This window comes from Nannospalax galili, unplaced genomic scaffold (genome assembly GCF_000622305.1).
Source record: "Nannospalax galili isolate Female #2095 unplaced genomic scaffold, S.galili_v1.0 scaffold945, whole genome shotgun sequence".
Classification (NCBI taxonomy): Eukaryota; Metazoa; Chordata; class Mammalia; order Rodentia; family Spalacidae; genus Nannospalax; species Nannospalax galili.
The window spans coordinates 370,538-389,652 of NW_008352650.1; the positions used below are offsets into that span (position 1 = coordinate 370,538).

General features: G+C 54.3%; 1 protein-coding gene across 1 annotated transcript in view; it reads right to left on the bottom strand.

Annotated features, from left to right (window-relative positions):
* Positions 1-17,993, bottom strand: part of Dnah17 (dynein axonemal heavy chain 17) — a 137,513-nt gene extending 119,520 nt beyond the window's left edge. The window contains exons 1-12 of the mRNA XM_008849677.3: positions 17,649-17,993; positions 15,919-16,112; positions 14,847-15,036; positions 14,577-14,676; positions 14,124-14,209; positions 13,790-13,915; positions 13,059-13,211; positions 12,842-12,928; positions 10,964-11,131; positions 10,495-10,611; positions 8,034-8,299; positions 7,050-7,245 (exon numbers count right to left, since the gene is read on the bottom strand). Coding sequence (XP_008847899.1) covers positions 7,050-7,245; positions 8,034-8,299; positions 10,495-10,611; positions 10,964-11,131; positions 12,842-12,928; positions 13,059-13,211; positions 13,790-13,915; positions 14,124-14,209; positions 14,577-14,676; positions 14,847-15,036; positions 15,919-16,112; positions 17,649-17,993 — 2,028 coding nt within the window. The remainder of the gene's footprint in view (positions 1-7,049; positions 7,246-8,033; positions 8,300-10,494; positions 10,612-10,963; positions 11,132-12,841; positions 12,929-13,058; positions 13,212-13,789; positions 13,916-14,123; positions 14,210-14,576; positions 14,677-14,846; positions 15,037-15,918; positions 16,113-17,648) is intronic.
* Between the last annotated feature and the right edge of the window lie 1,122 nt (positions 17,994-19,115).

Genomic DNA, 19,115 nt, shown 5'->3' on the forward strand with positions numbered 1-19,115 from the left:
CTCCCACCCCCCCATCCCACTTGCCTCCTGTTTCACTCCTTGCCACAGACAAGCCTTTTCTGTTCCAGTCTGCTCTATTCAAAAGCCAGTCTCTCACCTCCTGCAAGCTGTGTTATCTGACCCCTCCTCCAGCCCTGTCCTCCCTCCTCACCTGACCTCCTCCTCTTCCTGAGGGACCCAGGTCACCCAGCAGTACTCTCCCCCTCTTTGCTCAGCTACCAGCTCATACGCTCTCTGCTCCCTCCCTCTGCCTCCCCTTCCTGAACCTGGAAAGCCCCAGGAGGACAGAAGAGACACCAGCTATTGGTGTTTACCAAGCATGTGCCCAGACCAGGTGCTCAGTCAATGTGTTCTGAAGGAAAGTGTGAATTTTAGTAAAAGGACACACTCCCCTCTGGTGTCCCTGTTCCTGTGTCACTGGCCAAGTCCAGGCAGGACAGGTCATGAGGCAGAGAGTGTAGGAACTCAGCCCCACTCGGCTTCCGTCCCCGTGTGCACATCTGAACCATCCAGGTTCAGCACTGGAGCATGCCATCTTGGGCAGCTGGCCCTTCTCTCTAGGTCCTGAAGTGACTTTTCTTTGTTCTAAATTCAAATTCCTATTTCCTCTTGGGAGCACATGAAGCCAGACCTGGAGGTGTAGACCTGTCATCACAGCTGCTCAGAAGTCCACAGTAGCTGGCCTGGTGGCACACACCTTTAATCCCAGCACTTGGGAGGCAGAGGCAGGTGGATCTCTGTGAGATTCAGGCCAGCCTGGTCTACATAGTGAGTTTAAGGTCAGCTGGGGCTACAGGGAGACCCTGTCTCAAAAACAAACAAACAAAAGTCTACAGCAGGAAGTTCAGAAGACGTGCCTGGGCTTCAGAATGAATTCCAAGTCAGCCCGGGCGCCCTAGTGAGATCCAGCCTCTACACAAAAATGTAAAGAGGTCCGGGGATGCAGCTCAGTGGTACAGCACGTGCCTTGCATGAATGAGGTCCTGGGTTCAGAACCCACAACTGCAAGATCAAATCAAATCAATAAAAAAATAATGAAAAGGCGACTGTCGGCGCTCCTTTCTCTTCTTTACTTTGTGCAGTGTTAGGGTTCCTCAGAGTCAAGGTCTCCTCAGAGTCAAGGTCTCCTCAGTCAAGGTCTCCTCAGTCAAGGTCTCCTCTCAGTCAAGGTCTCCTCAGAGTCAAGGTCTCCTCAGTCAAGGTCTCCTCAGAGTCAAGGTCTCCTCAGTCAAGGTCTCCTCAGAGTCAAGGTCTCCTCAGTCAAGGTCTCCTCAGAGTCAAGGTCTCCTCAGTCAAGGTCTCCTCAGAGTCAAGGTCTCCTCAGTCAAGGTCTCCTCAGAGTCAAGGTCTCCTCAGTCAAGGTCTCCTCAGAGTCAAGGTCTCCTCAGTCAAGGTCTCCTCAGAGTCAAGGTCTCCTCAGTCAAGGTCTCCTCAGAGTCAAGGTCTCCTCAGTCAAGGTCTCCTCAGAGTCAAGGTCTCCTCAGTCAAGGTCTCCTCAGAGTCAAGGTCTCCTCAGTCAAGGTCTCCTCAGAGTCAAGGTCTCCTCAGTCAAGGTCTCCTCAGAGTCAAGGTCTCCTCAGTCAAGGTCTCCTCAGAGTCAAGGTCTCCTCAGTCAAGGTCTCCTCAGAGTCAAGGTCTCCTCAGTCAAGGTCTCCTCAGAGTCAAGGTCTCCTCAGTCAAGGTCTCCTCAGAGTCAAGGTCTCCTCAGTCAAGGTCTCCTCAGAGTCAAGGTCTCCTCAGTCAAGGTCTCCTCAGAGTCAAGGTCTCCTCAGTCAAGGTCTCCTCAGAGTCAAGGTCTCCTCAGTCAAGGTCTCCTCAGAGTCAAGGTCTCCTCAGTCAAGGTCTCCTCAGAGTCAAGGAGTCTCCTGAGTCAAGGTCTCCTCAGAGTCAAGGTCTCCTCAGAGTCACGGTCTCCTCAGAGTCCAGGTCTCCTCAGAGTCCAGGTCTCCTCAGAGTCCAGGTCTCCTCAGAGTCCAGGTCTCCTCAGAGTCCAGGTCTCCTCAGAGTCCAGGTCTCCTCAGAGTCCAGGTCTCCTCAGAGTCCAGGTCTCCTCAGAGTCCAGGTCTCCTCAGAGTCCAGGTCTCCTCAGAGTCCAGGTCTCCTCAGAGTCCAGGTCTCCTCAGAGTCCAGGTCTCCTCAGAGTCCAGGTCTCCTCAGAGTCCAGGTCTCCTCAGAGTCCAGGTCTCCTCAGAGTCCAGGTCTCCTCAGAGTCCAGGTCTCCTCAGAGTCCAGGTCTCCTCAGAGTCCAGGTCTCCTCAGAGTCCAGGTCTCCTCAGAGTCCAGGTCTCCTCAGAGTCCAGGTCTCCTCAGAGTCCAGGTCTCCTCAGAGTCCAGGTCTCCTCAGAGTCCAGGTCTCCTCAGAGTCCAGGTCTCCTCAGAGTCCAGGTCTCCTCAGAGTCCAGGTCTCCTCAGAGTCCAGGTCTCCTCAGAGTCCAGGTCTCCTCAGAGTCCAGGTCTCCTCAGAGTCCAGGTCTCCTCAGAGTCCAGGTCTCCTCAGAGTCCAGGTCTCCTCAGAGTCCAGGTCTCCTCAGAGTCCAGGTCTCCTCAGAGTCCAGGTCTCCTCAGAGTCCAGGTCTCCTCAGAGTCCAGGTCTCCTCAGAGTCCAGGTCTCCTCAGAGTCCAGGTCTCCTCAGAGTCCAGGTCTCCTCAGAGTCCAGGTCTCCTCAGAGTCCAGGTCTCCTCAGAGTCCAGGTCTCCTCAGAGTCCAGGTCTCCTCAGAGTCCAGGTCTCCTCAGAGTCCAGGTCTCCTCAGAGTCCAGGTCTCCTCAGAGTCCAGGTCTCCTCAGAGTCCAGGTCTCCTCAGAGTCCAGGTCTCCTCAGAGTCCAGGTCTCCTCAGAGTCCAGGTCTCCTCAGAGTCCAGGTCTCCTCAGAGTCCAGGTCTCCTCAGAGTCCAGGTCTCCTCAGAGTCCAGGTCTCCTCAGAGTCCAGGTCTCCTCAGAGTCCAGGTCTCCTCAGAGTCCAGGTCTCCTCAGAGTCCAGGTCTCCTCAGAGTCCAGGTCTCCTCAGAGTCCAGGTCTCCTCAGAGTCCAGGTCTCCTCAGAGTCCAGGTCTCCTCAGAGTCCAGGTCTCCTCAGAGTCCAGGTCTCCTCAGAGTCCAGGTCTCCTCAGAGTCCAGGTCTCCTCAGAGTCCAGGTCTCCTCAGAGTCCAGGTCTCCTCAGAGTCCAGGTCTCCTCAGAGTCCAGGTCTCCTCAGAGTCCAGGTCTCCTCAGAGTCCAGGTCTCCTCAGAGTCCAGGTCTCCTCAGAGTCCAGGTCTCCTCAGAGTCCAGGTCTCCTCAGAGTCCAGGTCTCCTCAGAGTCCAGGTCTCCTCAGAGTCCAGGTCTCCTCAGAGTCCAGGTCTCCTCAGAGTCCAGGTCTCCTCAGAGTCCAGGTCTCCTCAGAGTCCAGGTCTCCTCAGAGTCCAGGTCTCCTCAGAGTCCAGGTCTCCTCAGAGTCCAGGTCTCCTCAGAGTCCAGGTCTCCTCAGAGTCCAGGTCTCCTCAGAGTCCAGGTCTCCTCAGAGTCCAGGTCTCCTCAGAGTCCAGGTCTCCTCAGAGTCCAGGTCTCCTCAGAGTCCAGGTCTCCTCAGAGTCCAGGTCTCCTCAGAGTCCAGGTCTCCTCAGAGTCCAGGTCTCCTCAGAGTCCAGGTCTCCTCAGAGTCCAGGTCTCCTCAGAGTCCAGGTCTCCTCAGAGTCCAGGTCTCCTCAGAGTCCAGGTCTCCTCAGAGTCCAGGTCTCCTCAGAGTCCAGGTCTCCTCAGAGTCCAGGTCTCCTCAGAGTCCAGGTCTCCTCAGAGTCCAGGTCTCCTCAGAGTCCAGGTCTCCTCAGAGTCCAGGTCTCCTCAGAGTCCAGGTCTCCTCAGAGTCCAGGTCTCCTCAGAGTCCAGGTCTCCTCAGAGTCCAGGTCTCCTCAGAGTCCAGGTCTCCTCAGAGTCCAGGTCTCCTCAGAGTCCAGGTCTCCTCAGAGTCCAGGTCTCCTCAGAGTCCAGGTCTCCTCAGAGTCCAGGTCTCCTCAGAGTCCAGGTCTCCTCAGAGTCCAGGTCTCCTCAGAGTCCAGGTCTCCTCAGAGTCCAGGTCTCCTCAGAGTCCAGGTCTCCTCAGAGTCCAGGTCTCCTCAGAGTCCAGGTCTCCTCAGAGTCCAGGTCTCCTCAGAGTCCAGGTCTCCTCAGAGTCCAGGTCTCCTCAGAGTCCAGGTCTCCTCAGAGTCCAGGTCTCCTCAGAGTCCAGGTCTCCTCAGAGTCCAGGTCTCCTCAGAGTCCAGGTCTCCTCAGAGTCCAGGTCTCCTCAGAGTCCAGGTCTCCTCAGAGTCCAGGTCTCCTCAGAGTCCAGGTCTCCTCAGAGTCCAGGTCTCCTCAGAGTCCAGGTCTCCTCAGAGTCCAGGTCTCCTCAGAGTCCAGGTCTCCTCAGAGTCCAGGTCTCCTCAGAGTCCAGGTCTCCTCAGAGTCCAGGTCTCCTCAGAGTCCAGGTCTCCTCAGAGTCCAGGTCTCCTCAGAGTCCAGGTCTCCTCAGAGTCCAGGTCTCCTCAGAGTCCAGGTCTCCTCAGAGTCCAGGTCTCCTCAGAGTCCAGGTCTCCTCAGAGTCCAGGTCTCCTCAGAGTCCAGGTCTCCTCAGAGTCCAGGTCTCCTCAGAGTCCAGGTCTCCTCAGAGTCCAGGTCTCCTCAGAGTCCAGGTCTCCTCAGAGTCCAGGTCTCCTCAGAGTCCAGGTCTCCTCAGAGTCCAGGTCTCCTCAGAGTCCAGGTCTCCTCAGAGTCCAGGTCTCCTCAGAGTCCAGGTCTCCTCAGAGTCCAGGTCTCCTCAGAGTCCAGGTCTCCTCAGAGTCCAGGTCTCCTCAGAGTCCAGGTCTCCTCAGAGTCCAGGTCTCCTCAGAGTCCAGGTCTCCTCAGAGTCCAGGTCTCCTCAGAGTCCAGGTCTCCTCAGAGTCCAGGTCTCCTCAGAGTCCAGGTCTCCTCAGAGTCCAGGTCTCCTCAGAGTCCAGGTCTCCTCAGAGTCCAGGTCTCCTCAGAGTCCAGGTCTCCTCAGAGTCCAGGTCTCCTCAGAGTCCAGGTCTCCTCAGAGTCCAGGTCTCCTCAGAGTCCAGGTCTCCTCAGAGTCCAGGTCTCCTCAGAGTCCAGGTCTCCTCAGAGTCCAGGTCTCCTCAGAGTCCAGGTCTCCTCAGAGTCCAGGTCTCCTCAGAGTCCAGGTCTCCTCAGAGTCCAGGTCTCCTCAGAGTCCAGGTCTCCTCAGAGTCCAGGTCTCCTCAGAGTCCAGGTCTCCTCAGAGTCCAGGTCTCCTCAGAGTCCAGGTCTCCTCAGAGTCCAGGTCTCCTCAGAGTCCAGGTCTCCTCAGAGTCCAGGTCTCCTCAGAGTCCAGGTCTCCTCAGAGTCCAGGTCTCCTCAGAGTCCAGGTCTCCTCAGAGTCCAGGTCTCCTCAGAGTCCAGGTCTCCTCAGAGTCCAGGTCTCCTCAGAGTCCAGGTCTCCTCAGAGTCCAGGTCTCCTCAGAGTCCAGGTCTCCTCAGAGTCCAGGTCTCCTCAGAGTCCAGGTCTCCTCAGAGTCCAGGTCTCCTCAGAGTCCAGGTCTCCTCAGAGTCCAGGTCTCCTCAGAGTCCAGGTCTCCTCAGAGTCCAGGTCTCCTCAGAGTCCAGGTCTCCTCAGAGTCCAGGTCTCCTCAGAGTCCAGGTCTCCTCAGAGTCCAGGTCTCCTCAGAGTCCAGGTCTCCTCAGAGTCCAGGTCTCCTCAGAGTCCAGGTCTCCTCAGAGTCCAGGTCTCCTCAGAGTCCAGGTCTCCTCAGAGTCCAGGTCTCCTCAGAGTCCAGGTCTCCTCAGAGTCCAGGTCTCCTCAGAGTCCAGGTCTCCTCAGAGTCCAGGTCTCCTCAGAGTCCAGGTCTCCTCAGAGTCCAGGTCTCCTCAGAGTCCAGGTCTCCTCAGAGTCCAGGTCTCCTCAGAGTCCAGGTCTCCTCAGAGTCCAGGTCTCCTCAGAGTCCAGGTCTCCTCAGAGTCCAGGTCTCCTCAGAGTCCAGGTCTCCTCAGAGTCCAGGTCTCCTCAGAGTCCAGGTCTCCTCAGAGTCCAGGTCTCCTCAGAGTCCAGGTCTCCTCAGAGTCCAGGTCTCCTCAGAGTCCAGGTCTCCTCAGAGTCCAGGTCTCCTCAGAGTCCAGGTCTCCTCAGAGTCCAGGTCTCCTCAGAGTCCAGGTCTCCTCAGAGTCCAGGTCTCCTCAGAGTCCAGGTCTCCTCAGAGTCCAGGTCTCCTCAGAGTCCAGGTCTCCTCAGAGTCCAGGTCTCCTCAGAGTCCAGGTCTCCTCAGAGTCCAGGTCTCCTCAGAGTCCAGGTCTCCTCAGAGTCCAGGTCTCCTCAGAGTCCAGGTCTCCTCAGAGTCCAGGTCTCCTCAGAGTCCAGGTCTCCTCAGAGTCCAGGTCTCCTCAGAGTCCAGGTCTCCTCAGAGTCCAGGTCTCCTCAGAGTCCAGGTCTCCTCAGAGTCCAGGTCTCCTCAGAGTCCAGGTCTCCTCAGAGTCCAGGTCTCCTCAGAGTCCAGGTCTCCTCAGAGTCCAGGTCTCCTCAGAGTCCAGGTCTCCTCAGAGTCCAGGTCTCCTCAGAGTCCAGGTCTCCTCAGAGTCCAGGTCTCCTCAGAGTCCAGGTCTCCTCAGAGTCAAGGTCTCCTCAGAGTCAAGGTCTCCTCAGTCAAGGTCTCCTCAGAGTCAAGGTCTCCTCAGAGTCAAGGTCTCACGCACAGCAGGCAAAGACTACCACTGAGCCCCCCGCCCCAGTCCTTAAAAGTATTCTCAAGGAACTGTCTCGTTTCATGTCTTCAATGTATCCTAGACACGTTTAAAAACATTTACCAAAGCTTCAGGTGCCCGTGACACACACAGCAAGCTCCATGAACACACACGATTGGTGGTGGGGTCAGCCTGTCCCAGTGCGGTGGGCCCAGGGTTTCTCCCCCCTCCTCCCTTTCTTCTCCCCAGTGCACAGCAAGCTCCATGAACACACACGATTGGTGGTGGGGTCAGCCTGTCCTAGTGCGGTGGGCCCAGGGTTTCTCCCCCCTCCTCCCTTTCTTCTCCCCAGTATACCTCCCCGAGGCCCACCAGGAACCCACCGTCTTGCTGAAGTTGACCTGGATGAGGCTGGAGAAGGGGTCTCGCTGAAGGATTGGCTGCCCCAGGTTGAAGTGGCAATTCTCGTCCACGCCGCCCACCCACTGCTGGTAGATTTTCTCTCGGCGGCTGCGCAGTAGCTCCATCATCTCATCGTATTTCTCGTAAACAAGCTTGGCCTCCGCACTGGACATGACCCTGGATCAGAGTTGGGTGGAGCAGGAAGGACGGCTTTACCCTGACATCACCTTCCATGCCTCTTTAGCCCCTGCCACTACCAGATCTTGGGGCACTGAAGCAGGCAGCCAGGGACCTGTTCCTTTAGGAAATGAACACAACAGCAATGACTGGACCATATATCAAAAATAGATTCTGAGCTCTCAATCTGTGATAGCCCAGCAAACTCCGAGCAGTAATCCATGCTGTAATGGCCCTAACCAGCCTAACAGCCAGGGCTCTGTTAGGAACTCACAGTGTCCCTAATTTCTGACCATGCCCCCTACAACTCAGGACCAACTAGACTAGTCTGCAGCCAAGTGTGACCACAGGCCTGCTGCCTCCAGCTTCTCAGGCAACGGGCAACCCTGTGCTATCAGGGCATACCTGTAGCATCCCAAAGTTTGCCGAGGAGCTGTCCCCTCCCTAGCTTGCTTTGGAGCCTGTGCCAAATGCAAGTAATAGGGGCCAGGGGACCCCTTTGCTTTAGCAGACACTGTGCATAGCCTCTGTGCTCCTAATCAGGAGGTCTTCGCTTATTTTTACATGGCTACAGGTGAAAGGTTCAAGGGTGAAAGTACAGGGGTATCCTCGGCTCACTGACTCAGACACAGGAAGGGGAGGAATAGAGGGGCCTTCTCTGGGGCTTTGTTTGCAGCAGTTGGGCTGGTGTGGAGCTGGGCCTCTTGGGCTTGGGGTGGACCAATTCTTTCTCCACAGCAGAGGATGGTGGGCTGCCTGGGCCTTCTCTAGCCCAGCCCATGACTCACGGATGGTCAATGTGTTTCAGGTGCTTCATGGACACCTCCAGCCTCTCCTGCATCTCCAGGCTCCACTTGAGCTGCCCGGCCACGGGTGGCATGTTTTTGTGAATGGGTGGAATGTTGCCCTCAGCAGAAGCTGCCATCTGAGCATCGTACATGAGCTTGGCATTGTCCAGTTCAGTATTGAACAGCTCCAACATGACCGAGTACCTGGGTACCACCTGGACAAGAATCAGAGGCCGCTCCAGGAGGCTCCCACACATGTACAGGAGCTATGGAGACATGGGAGGAAGCGTGCCTTCGCCGGAGTCCCTGCTACCTGCCCTGCCCCGGGCATTGGCTCCAACCCAAGGCTGTTGACAAAATGGGCTGGGTCAAGCAAGACACGTGCCTCATTGAAACAGGAACCTCACTGGAATCTTTCTCTGCCTGGCAACTGGTTAAATGGCACTTGTATGATTCCCATGCTGCCATATGTCGAGACAGCTGCTCAGAAACCAGCTAGTTCCAGAGCCCATCAGAGTTTATTCCAGGCCCAGGAGAAAGGAGGGCTCAGACAAGGCAGATCTGAGCAGGTCGGAAACACAATTCAGCAACAGGTAAATGGCTCCAGACCGCATTCAAACAGTGGAGGCCTGACTCCAATAACCAGAGAGAGAATGGCTTACCTCACAGGAAACTATCCTCTTTGGAAGAGGACCACTACCCACAGGGACGCGCTCAGTCAAGAAAACCCACCATCCCTAAATGCATTTTGTTTTGCAATGGGGGGTGGCTGGAGAGAAAGCTCAGTTGGTAAAGTGAGATTGATACCCAGCACCCATGTAAAACGTTGGGTGTGGTGGCACACACGTACCACCCCAGTGCTGGAGATGTGGAAACAGGAGGCACCCTGGGGCTTGCTAGCCAGCTAGCAGAGCTCAATCAGCAGGTCCGCCTTGTTTCTGAGTCAGTCTCTCATCAGGACCTGGGGCTGGCTCATTCAGCTCAGCTCACTGGTATTCTGCCCTCATCCTGCATGATGATGAGGTGACCACGTCAGGGAGGATGAGAGCGACGCCCTCATTAAAGCGGGGGTGGGGGGGGGACTACTTTGGCCCGGCTTGCTTGCAATGGCAGTATTGGGAATTTCCTCTGCGATGCAGAGGCTGGTCGACCTGCTTCAGCAGCAGAAGAGAAGTGGAAGAAAAGAAGGAAGACTGAGTCCAAGAGTTACATAGGCATCAGTCTTTCTGACTAAACCATTTGTTAACACGTTCAATAAAAAGCTGAACCTGAGGCCAGGGGTGATGGCCGCACACCTTTGATCCCAGCACTCTGGAGGCAGATCTCTTTGAGTTCAAGGCCAACCTGGTCTACACAGTGAGTTCCAGGACTACATAGTGAGACCCTGTCTCAAACAACCACAACAAAATAAGGTCGTCGGCTCTTGAGGAACAACATTCAAATTTGATCTCTGGACTCAACATGTACCTGCAGAAACACACACACACACACACACCACACACACATACCACACACACCCCTGCACACATACACATGCACATACACACTGCAGCAATGGGCTCTCCTAGTCGGAACTCACCACATGCCTGGAGTTAGTAGGAAACACCATGGGTTTTCTGAGCCTATTCTCTTGGAAACACATGTGGTAGTTAACCTTGGTCATCAACTTGACTGGATGGAGAGATACTTCTTCAAAGGCCTTCCTGAGACCTGTGGTATGCTCACTCATCTCCACACACTGGACATACCTGTTCCTTATCTATTGATCCCTTTTGCATGAGCCATACTGGAAGCTGAGCCCATTAGGGGTTCCTGTCTCCCACTGCATTACCAAATAAAAGCCTCTTTGTGCTTTAACAAGTGTCACTGAATAATTTTTTCTTTAAAGTTGTGCAGATTCACTGAATTAATTTGCACTCATTGATATTTTGCCTGGATCCCCAAGCCAACAATGGATCCTAGACTTTATCCATCACAGCAATTGAAGAGGCTTCAGGGCCTCTGCATCTACACTCTTAAAAACAGTGTTTAAAATTTGGGCATGGTGGCGCACACCTTCAGTCCCAGCACTCGGGAGGCAGAGGTAGGCGGATCTCTGTGAGATCAAGGCCAGCTTGGTCTACATAGCAAGTGCCAGGTCAGCTGGGGCTACAAGGAGACCCTGTCTCAAAAGGACCAAATAAAATGTTTAAGCAACAAAGGAACAGCCCACATTTTCAAGGGAGCAGTCTTGGTGTGCAACGGTAGGAAGCTTCACAGGTCCCCAGCTCAGTCCCAGGAAGCCCAGTCCTGACATCATCCAGAAAGATGACCGTCACACTGGTGGTGCCCAGACCACTCCAGATGCCTTCACTGGGGCACTCCCTGCTGACCCACCCTGAGATGCAGGCTCCTGGGGCCCAACTCAGCATCTCTCCTTCCCCTGGGATTGGTGCTGCCGTGATGGACGGTGCTCACCTACCTTTGTGGACGACTCGATGGAGGTGCAGTCATCAAAGGCTTGGCAGAAGATGGTGGCCAGCCTCCTATCCAGGTCTTGGATTTTGGTCTCAAAGTCACTGTAATCCTCATCAAAACTCTAAAAGGAAATGAAGCAGTCAGTTGACAAGCAGGGGAGGTGGTTTCTGTAAGCCATCACGAGGCTGGGACACTCCAAGGTTAAGAGTTCGGGAATATACGGGGCTGGGTGTGTAGCTCAGTGGTGGAGCGTGAAGCCCTGGGTTGGATCTCCAGTATCCCTTTCTCTACCATGCCCCAAATCCTCTAAATAAGTCTGCTCATTGGCATGGGGACTGTGTCTTCTTAGTTTCTGTGACAACTTGTTACAGTCCTTAAAGATCTGGGAGCTTCTCCCCCGACGTCACCTGCTTCCTCTTGGCATCATTTTACCCCTTGAGTCTACATTAGTCAGTCTCCACTCAAGGACTTACGGAGTCTCCGGGGTCCAAGGGATCATATTTGCAGTCAGCAAAGACCTTCACCATCTCAAAGACTGCGTTGTAAATCTGGGTCACCAGGTTTCCGTGGATGCTCCCATGCACGCCTCCCAGCTCGATCTTCTCTAGCTTCAGAAACTCGATGGCTGTCTTATAAAGATCCTAGCAGAGAAGAAAAAGCAAAGGTTCACCCTCTTGTTCCACTCACCTCCAGGGCTGAAGTCCAGGCTTCAAGGACTGTCCTGGTTTGTTTCTCCATTGCTGTGACAAAACACTCTGACCAGTACCAACTTGGGGAGGAAAGGGTTTATTCAGCTTACATCTTTCAGGTCACAGTTCATTAGGGAGCTCAAGGTAGGAACTCAGGGCAGGAACCTGGAGGCTGGAGCTGGAGCACAGGCCATGGATGAACGCTGCTTACTGGCTTGCTCCCCGGCCCCTGTTCAGCCTGCTTTCTTATGTAACACAGGCCCACCTGCCCAGGGGTGGCACCACCCACAGTGGGCTGGGCCCTCTCACTTCACTCAGCAATCAAGGTGCCCCATGGACATGGCCACAGGCCAGACCAATGGAGGTAATTCCCCAATTGAGGCTCCCTCAACCCAGGTGTGTCAAGTTGACACTAAAGCTATCCAGCACAAGGACCCACCCAGCTCCAACCCCAGCAAGGAGAGCTCACAAGGCGCACACCCAGGGTCACTGCTGTGGGGTGTACATGGAGCCCACATGGGGTGCATGTGTCTGTGATCATGTGCTTTGCAGATGTTTCTGAAACAAGGGGCAAGAGAGAGGAAGGGATCCAAGAATGGCCTGTGTTAAGAAGGAGGGGAAATGAAGGCTGGGATTTTTTCTTATATATTTTTTTAATTTTATGTGTATGCGTGAATTGCTTGCATGTAGATAAGTGCACCCGTGTCGTGCAATGCCCGAGGAGGTTAGAGGAGGCTGTCGGATCCCCCGGGACTGGAGTTACAGACAGTTGTTAGCTGCCATGTGGATGCTGGGATTCAAATCTGGGTCTTCTGCAAGAACACTCAGTGTTCTTAACCACTGGGCCATCTCTCCAGCCCCTTATATTTTAAAATTTATTATATATACATTTGCAAGCACCTGCCACACAGTTTGTGTGTGGGAGTCAGAGGACAGCTTTATGGAAGCTGGTTTTCTCCTTCCACCATGTGGGTCCTGGGTATCGAACTCAGGTCATCAGGCTGGGTGACAGGCTCCCCTACCATTGAGCCATCTTGAAGGGGCCCCAAAGGTTGAGATGTGATCGGGCCTCTACACTGGGAAGAGCCTCTCTCCAGATGCTCCCAGACCTCAACTTCCCTGGCTCTGGAAGGAGCTGGGAGGGAATCAGTGGTTTCTGATTCTCTTGCTGAGCTTTAAGGTCTCTGCGTTCTGGAAGGCTTCCCACAGGCAGGAAGTGGATGCTCAATGGACATGGGCACGCATTCCAGTTGCTCTTCCATGAGGACCCCGCCACCCAGCTTTCCCTAGCTAGCCCATGGCAAGTCTTTCTTCCCAGAAGTATGGTTAGTGATCACACCATTCACATTTGCATTCCATGCGCTTCGGATCATCCCCTTAGCTGATGTCTTTATGATGATCTCATTTCTCCAACACAGTCTCCAGCATTCTTTGAGGACAGTTAACAGCATATGTGTCCCCATGACCCAGGTGTTTGACCTTCATTTTGATTGTCCTAATGGGGAACTGATCCTGGAAATTTTTTTCAGTGCTGGGGTCCAAAGGTAGGAGGCCCCATGCATGCTAGGCAGGTTCTACTTGAGCAACAGCCCAACCCTGGAAGACTATTGTGGGGGGCAGCATGGGATGTAGAGGTGTAAAAGAGCAAAATTCCATTTTTACCTCAATAGTCTGGACACGGTGAAGGAAGGAATTCATTCTGGAGAAAGCAAGAGATGATGGGAACTCCCAGGGCACAGTTGGCTTGTCCTTTCAGGAGAAGGAAGGGGATCAGGAGGGGCGGGGAGAGAGAGGTGGCCATATTTGCTTCAGATTGTCCCAGTGTCTAGGGTGACACAGCCCCAATTTGCCAAGATCCACTCTGTGAGTCAGGAGCTACCTTAAAGAAAAGCTTCATGTTGGCGCAGCAGAAGTCATAGGCATGGAAGAGCTCCTTCAGGACGCCCACGGACAGCGAGATGCCACTTAGCACCTCCTCTATCTCGCCCTGTAAGCCCTTCAGCACCTCGTCTGGGCTCAGGAAAGTTCGAGTCTAGACAGAAGAGAAGATGGGAATCCCGAGACACCCTTGAGAAGCCTCCAGGGTGGTGCCCTAGAGCAGCAAGTGCAGGACAAGGAACGACGCGCTCAGCACAGAGACTGTCCCTTGCGCACAGAGCCTAACCCAAATGCCCAGTGCTGGGCTGTTGGGGACTGAGTAGCTTCCTGGTATTGACCCTCATCCCATGTCAAGGCTGCAGCAAAAAGGGATTTTGCTCACAGATTGGGGATCACCAGCACTGAAATACACAGTGTCTTCCTGGTGCTGTGGATGGACTGCAAACCTGGTTGTAATATGCTTTGGTTACCTGGATTACAGCCCTTCGACTCAGTGGTGGTGAATGCTCTAACATTGTTTGTTAAAGGGAGGGGAAAGGCAAGTATATGTTGAGGGTCATGGGAGGTGGCTCGGTGCAGGACCCCACAAAGCACCTGGCTGAGTATTGGGTGCTGGGGCTCTTGGGCTCTGGAGGAACTCTAGGAAACCACCCACCCCAAGACTGCTCAGTCCAGCACCTTGGCCTGGGAGGGAATGGCACATGGGGGTGCCAGGGTGGGGACATTTGTCACCATTTCAATGATCTGATTGCAGAACTCCTGCAGGATGACGATGACCCTGGACGGCGTGTTGTAGTGCTCCGAGGTGGCCCAGATGAAGCAGATGGTACTCAGCACCTTGGTGATGAAGGTGGGGAGCTGGGAGAGAGTGCAGTGTGCTGGAAAGGGCCGGCCCTTGCTGCCATGTCCCCATTCACCTCTTCCCACAACTAGCACTGGGCCTCCACGAGAGGTTTTCCCAGGGGAATCAGCATCTGCTGACAGGTAAGGGGTTCCCCAAAAGCCTTGTGCCCCGCAAACATAAGCCTCTCTCACCCACACAGGCAGCTTTCCTTTGTCAACATACCACTGTGAAGTCAGCCTGCTCCATCTCCTCCATCAGGATGCGCAAGGGTTTCAGATGCAGGACGATGTCATTGGCTTCCTTCAGTCCTGAGTACATAGGGACAAGGTTGGTCAGTGTAGGCGGGGGAGTCGATAAGAAACAGGGCTGGGGGGCTGGAGAGATGGCTCAGTGGTTAAGAGCGGTTAAGAGGACATGGCAGCTAACAAGCTCTGTAACTCCAGTTCCAGGGGCCCTGATGCCCGCTCTGACTTCCATAGGAATTGCGTGACATGGGCACACCCACCTACATGCAGGCATTACACTCATACACATAAAATAAAAATAAAAAATAAAATTAAAAAAAGAAACAGGGTCAGGTATCTCATTGGATCTTCCTCAGGAGGGGGCTGAGGAAGCCAATCAGGGGAGTGACGGAAGCACTTGGGGTCAGTGGCCTCATGTGTGGCGGCTCACCTTGGGAGACGTTCATATAGACGTTTTGTAGGGCTGGCCAATAGCAGCTTTTGGCTTTTTCCAGGATTTCAACTATTCTGTTCACTTTGGGTCTATTCAGCTGAAAGGGGGTTAGAAACAAAGCCTCTGAGTCAACCTCACAGACCAGGGTAGCGTGACAAGTTGAGGTATATGCCAGGCTTTCAGGGTCCCTGGGAGGGTGGCACTGAGCTGATGGCTGGCCCAAGTGGCCCAGTGAAGACTGGGATTCCAGGCAGAGTGAGGCCCCACCTGCTTGTGGATATACTGCAGGTTCATGAGCCTCGCGTCCCAGAACTCAAATTCCACATGGGGCAGCGGGTGCAGACCGTCCAGCAGGGCCTGAGCCGAGTCCTTGCTCAGCACATCCCGGATCTGGTGGGACCAGTCGATGATGATGGTCTCAATGGAATGCAGGAGCGAGTTGTCCAGGGAGGGGATCCTGCCAAGTGCAAAGTTGGGTGATGCCCTCATGGTCATACAACATGGGCCCCTGAAGCTGTGTGCCCTCCAGGAGTGAATCCATTCATCCACCCCCCTCCGCCGGCAGCTTGCTGCCAATGAACCCTAAGCGACCAGCAGCATCGCGTCTGGTCCCCAGTCACCGCAATCCCCCAGTAGAACAACACCGAAGCAAACAGTGGAGTGGAAGCTGTCAGAGATGCCCATGCCTGGAGGAGGAAGAGGAGGGCAGAAACCCTAGAATACACCTGTTCAACACGGTTGCCAGCAGCGACTGCACCTGGGCACCACAGGGCTCATGGTGGGGGTTTAGTGGACAGTCCATGGAGAACCAGCCTAGATGAACCTTAGGACCTGTCACGCTCAGATAGCCATGTAGGGACAAATGGTCACGCTAGTAAGTTTTGAGAGTCTCACATACCAGGGCAGTTTAAATGGCAGCCCGACAGGTAGGCTGGGATATCTCAGAGTCCCTTGGCCTCTGAGACGCCATAACCTCCGCCTTGCCTCACTCACACCTTCCTGCCAAATATTCCTTTTACTCTCCAGTCTCCCCCACCAGCATCACATCTTAAAGCTGAGCGTGGTGCTTGTGACTGCACCGACGTGTGTGGCAGCTCTTCGTGTCCAGCGGTGTTTGCCCCCACGCACAAGCAGCGGGAGGGGACTGCATGCAGGTGACGCCGCCTGGTGGTACCTCTTGCACCTCCTCCTCTCCTGCCCTTGTGCCCTCTACTGCAGACTCCGTGTGACCTCACACACATTTGAGCATCTCATCCACTTCAAAGCACAGAACCAACTTGCAGTTACGTGTCTGTGGCTCACAGCGATGACTCAGGTGCTTCCCCATCCACCCGCCTACCTCTCCACGGACTCCAGCGTGCCATCCAGGCTCTCCAGGTGCTCTGGGATGGGCAGCAGAGTTTTCCCTTTGATCTTGCCTCCCATCACAAACATCTCATTCTTCAGTCTGTGGACTTGCTTGACAATGTCTTCTGAGACCACCCGGGGCCAGCCATCCATGTTCTCAGTTTGGTTTAGCAGAGAGTAGAGGACCTGAAAGGAAACATGGGTCTGCCTGGCTCTTCCAGGCTCTGTGCTCTAGGGAGTGGGGACCCCTGAACGAGTTGGGAGACTTCTGTGCGCATAACCAAGAGAGAACTAAATCCTCCCCCCGTGCCTGGAGATGCGGTAGCTGGAATGTGTGGAGCAGTAATGATGGCCCAAACCATCGCCAAGCGGGGCAGCCCCACCACCTTGTAATCACACACACGCTCCTTGCTGAAAGTGTGGGCTACGAGCTACATGAGACTGAGGTGGTGGGCTGGGCTATGTCTCCATGCCCTAAACGTAGTCCCACTACTCGCATCTTGGCATCTGACCGAAGCTAGAAACAATGTGTGTGCGTGTGTGCATGCGCACACGCGTGCATGTTGAGGTATGTGAATCCACGTGGAGGTCAGAGGTCGATGCTGGGTGTCTTTTCCTGTGTTTCTCCGTCTTATTTTTTGACACAGGGTCTTTCACTGAACCTGGAGCTCACTGATTCAGCTGGATTGCCTGGCCAGCAATCCAAGGAGATTCTCTGTCTCTACCTCCCAGTGCTGGGATTACATTGCCATACCCACTTTTTTTTTTTTTTTTTTTTGGTTTTTTTGAGACAGGGTCTCCCTCTAGCCACAGCTGGCCTAGAACTCTCTATGTAGACTAGGCTGGCCTCAAACTCACAGAGATCTGCCTGCCTCTGGGGTTAAAGGCGTGTGCTGCCACACCTGGCACCATACCCACTTTTTAACGTGAGTGCTGGGGATCAGAACTCATGTCCTCATGCTTGTGCTGCAAGCACCATCCCTACTGAGCCATCTCTCTAGCCTGACAGTTGTTAAAGTGGCAATATGAGGGTTAGCCCTAACCCAATAGGACTTAGGTCCTCATAAGAAGAGATCAGGACACAGACACACAGAGGACAACCCCATGAGGACACAGGGAGGAGTCACCATCTATAAGCCAGGGGCAGAGGCCTCAGGAGGAGCTGTCCAGGTGGCCCCCATGTTGGGCTCCACATGGTAGCCGAGCTGACTGTGGCCTGCCAGGCAGACCCCCAACCCTCAGCCTCCAGGCCCAGCTGAACGGCCCCCTGGCTTCATGTTTCTCTTTAAATGAGCACAGCTCATTGATGCCTGGGAGAGCTAAGTGACTCCAAACGGTGTCCCCCGTCCCACCGCACCACCTAGGGCAAGCCCATGGGCATGACAACAACATAAGGGTGCAGAAAATGTCACCACACCTTTCTTTTTAACTCAAGGTCTCAGAACTGAGGGCACCATCTATTGGTGCTTGGATATCCCACACATGTGGCCACAGCCAGAAGACAGAGCCATCTGCAGCATGACGTTCCAATGTCAAGAGGAGGGGAAGGCAGTGGGTGGAGATGTGGATTCCAGATATGGCACCTGAATGTCCAACTAGCTCCCAGGGGAGGCTGCTGGGCAGTATACCACACTCAGAGCAGCAAGGCCCTAGGCCCCTCACTGAAGGTCCCTCCCAAACTTTGGTGCCCCAGCCCACCCAGCCAAGCCTAGACTCACACACCTCTTCCACTACGACAATCAGCTGGTCCACTGGTGTTGGGCTGATGTCCCCATAGAGGAGCTGGGACTTGTAGTCGTCCTTGGTAATGCGCTCTGGCTTTGACTTGATAAAGTAAACGCCTTTGGATTTGAGGGAGTCTGGGAAGCCCAGGCAGGGAATGATCATGCCAGCAGCGTTGAGCGTCAACACCATCACAAGGACATCAGTTTTTTCAAAGAATTCTGTGAACAAGGCCGCATTCTCCTCGACTCCCACCAGTTTGTTCCATTTGTCTGCCTTGAACTTGAGGATAAGGGAAGACACTGCCTCCATGAACTCGACTCTGACATCTTGTGTGAGTGTCATCTCGAACTTTTCTTATACCACAGTCCTCTGTAGAGTGAACAGAGGGGGCACGCCAGTTGTTCCCCCATCCATTACCAGAACCTCCCCCCGCCAGAAGGTGGAAAGGGGTCATCAGTCTTTATTGTTTCTGCTATGACTGGAATGTGGGTCACCGGTCCGTGTCCTGCTGGGCAGCAGCGGTGTGTGTGGGGGGACGACACACGGGTAAGTGGTGTGCACTTGTGTTACTGTGATCACAAAGTTAAAGAAGCTGGAAAAGACAGAGACATAGAGGAAGTGATGGATGGTAGCCACTCGGTGTGAAGGCGATGGGGTGGGAAAGGCAAACGGAGAGGGTGAGGGGCGACTGAAAAGGTCCACAAAGCCACGAGATGCTGCACCCTACGACATGTGAATCAGGATGTGAAGGAGGGCGGGGGAGCGGCTCCATCTACAGTGCTTACTGTGCAAGCGTCAAGCCCTGGGTTCCTAGCACCCATGTAAAAAAAAAAACAAAAAACAAAAAACCTATATAGCAGCACATGGTTGTAATCCCCATACTGGGGAGACGGAGACAGGAGGGTCCCCAGAGTGTGCTGGCCAATTAGTTCTGCTGAAGCAGGGAGGCCCAGAGCCCAGTGAGAGGCTCTCAAAAAGCAAGATAACATTGAGGAGGGTACACACACACACACATACACACATGATACCTGAGGCTGACCTCTGGCCTACACACACACACACACACACACACACACACACAATTGCAAAGAAAAGGTAAAGGAAGCAGATCCAGCATACCGGAAGTGAGGATCCCCATGCCTTCCCATCCAATTCCCAGTCCCTGCCCCGCCCCTTCCCCATCCCTCCAGCCCACACACCTTATGCTCAGGAAGGAATCAAAGCAGAGAGCTCCCTCCCGTGGCCCCCTCAGATGCTGCTGAGGAACGCTTTGCCGGGGTCTTCCTTCGGGGGACGGGGCTAGCTGGGAAGCTGGGGGAAGTGGCTCTCCTTAAAGAACACGTTGAAGTCCCAAACTCGAGGCAGTAGAGGGGCCCGCTTATGGACACAGCACTTAAGGGACACCAAGCCGCCAGCCATCACGATAGTTTGTTGATAGTTTTAAAAATCAAAGTGCAAACAAAT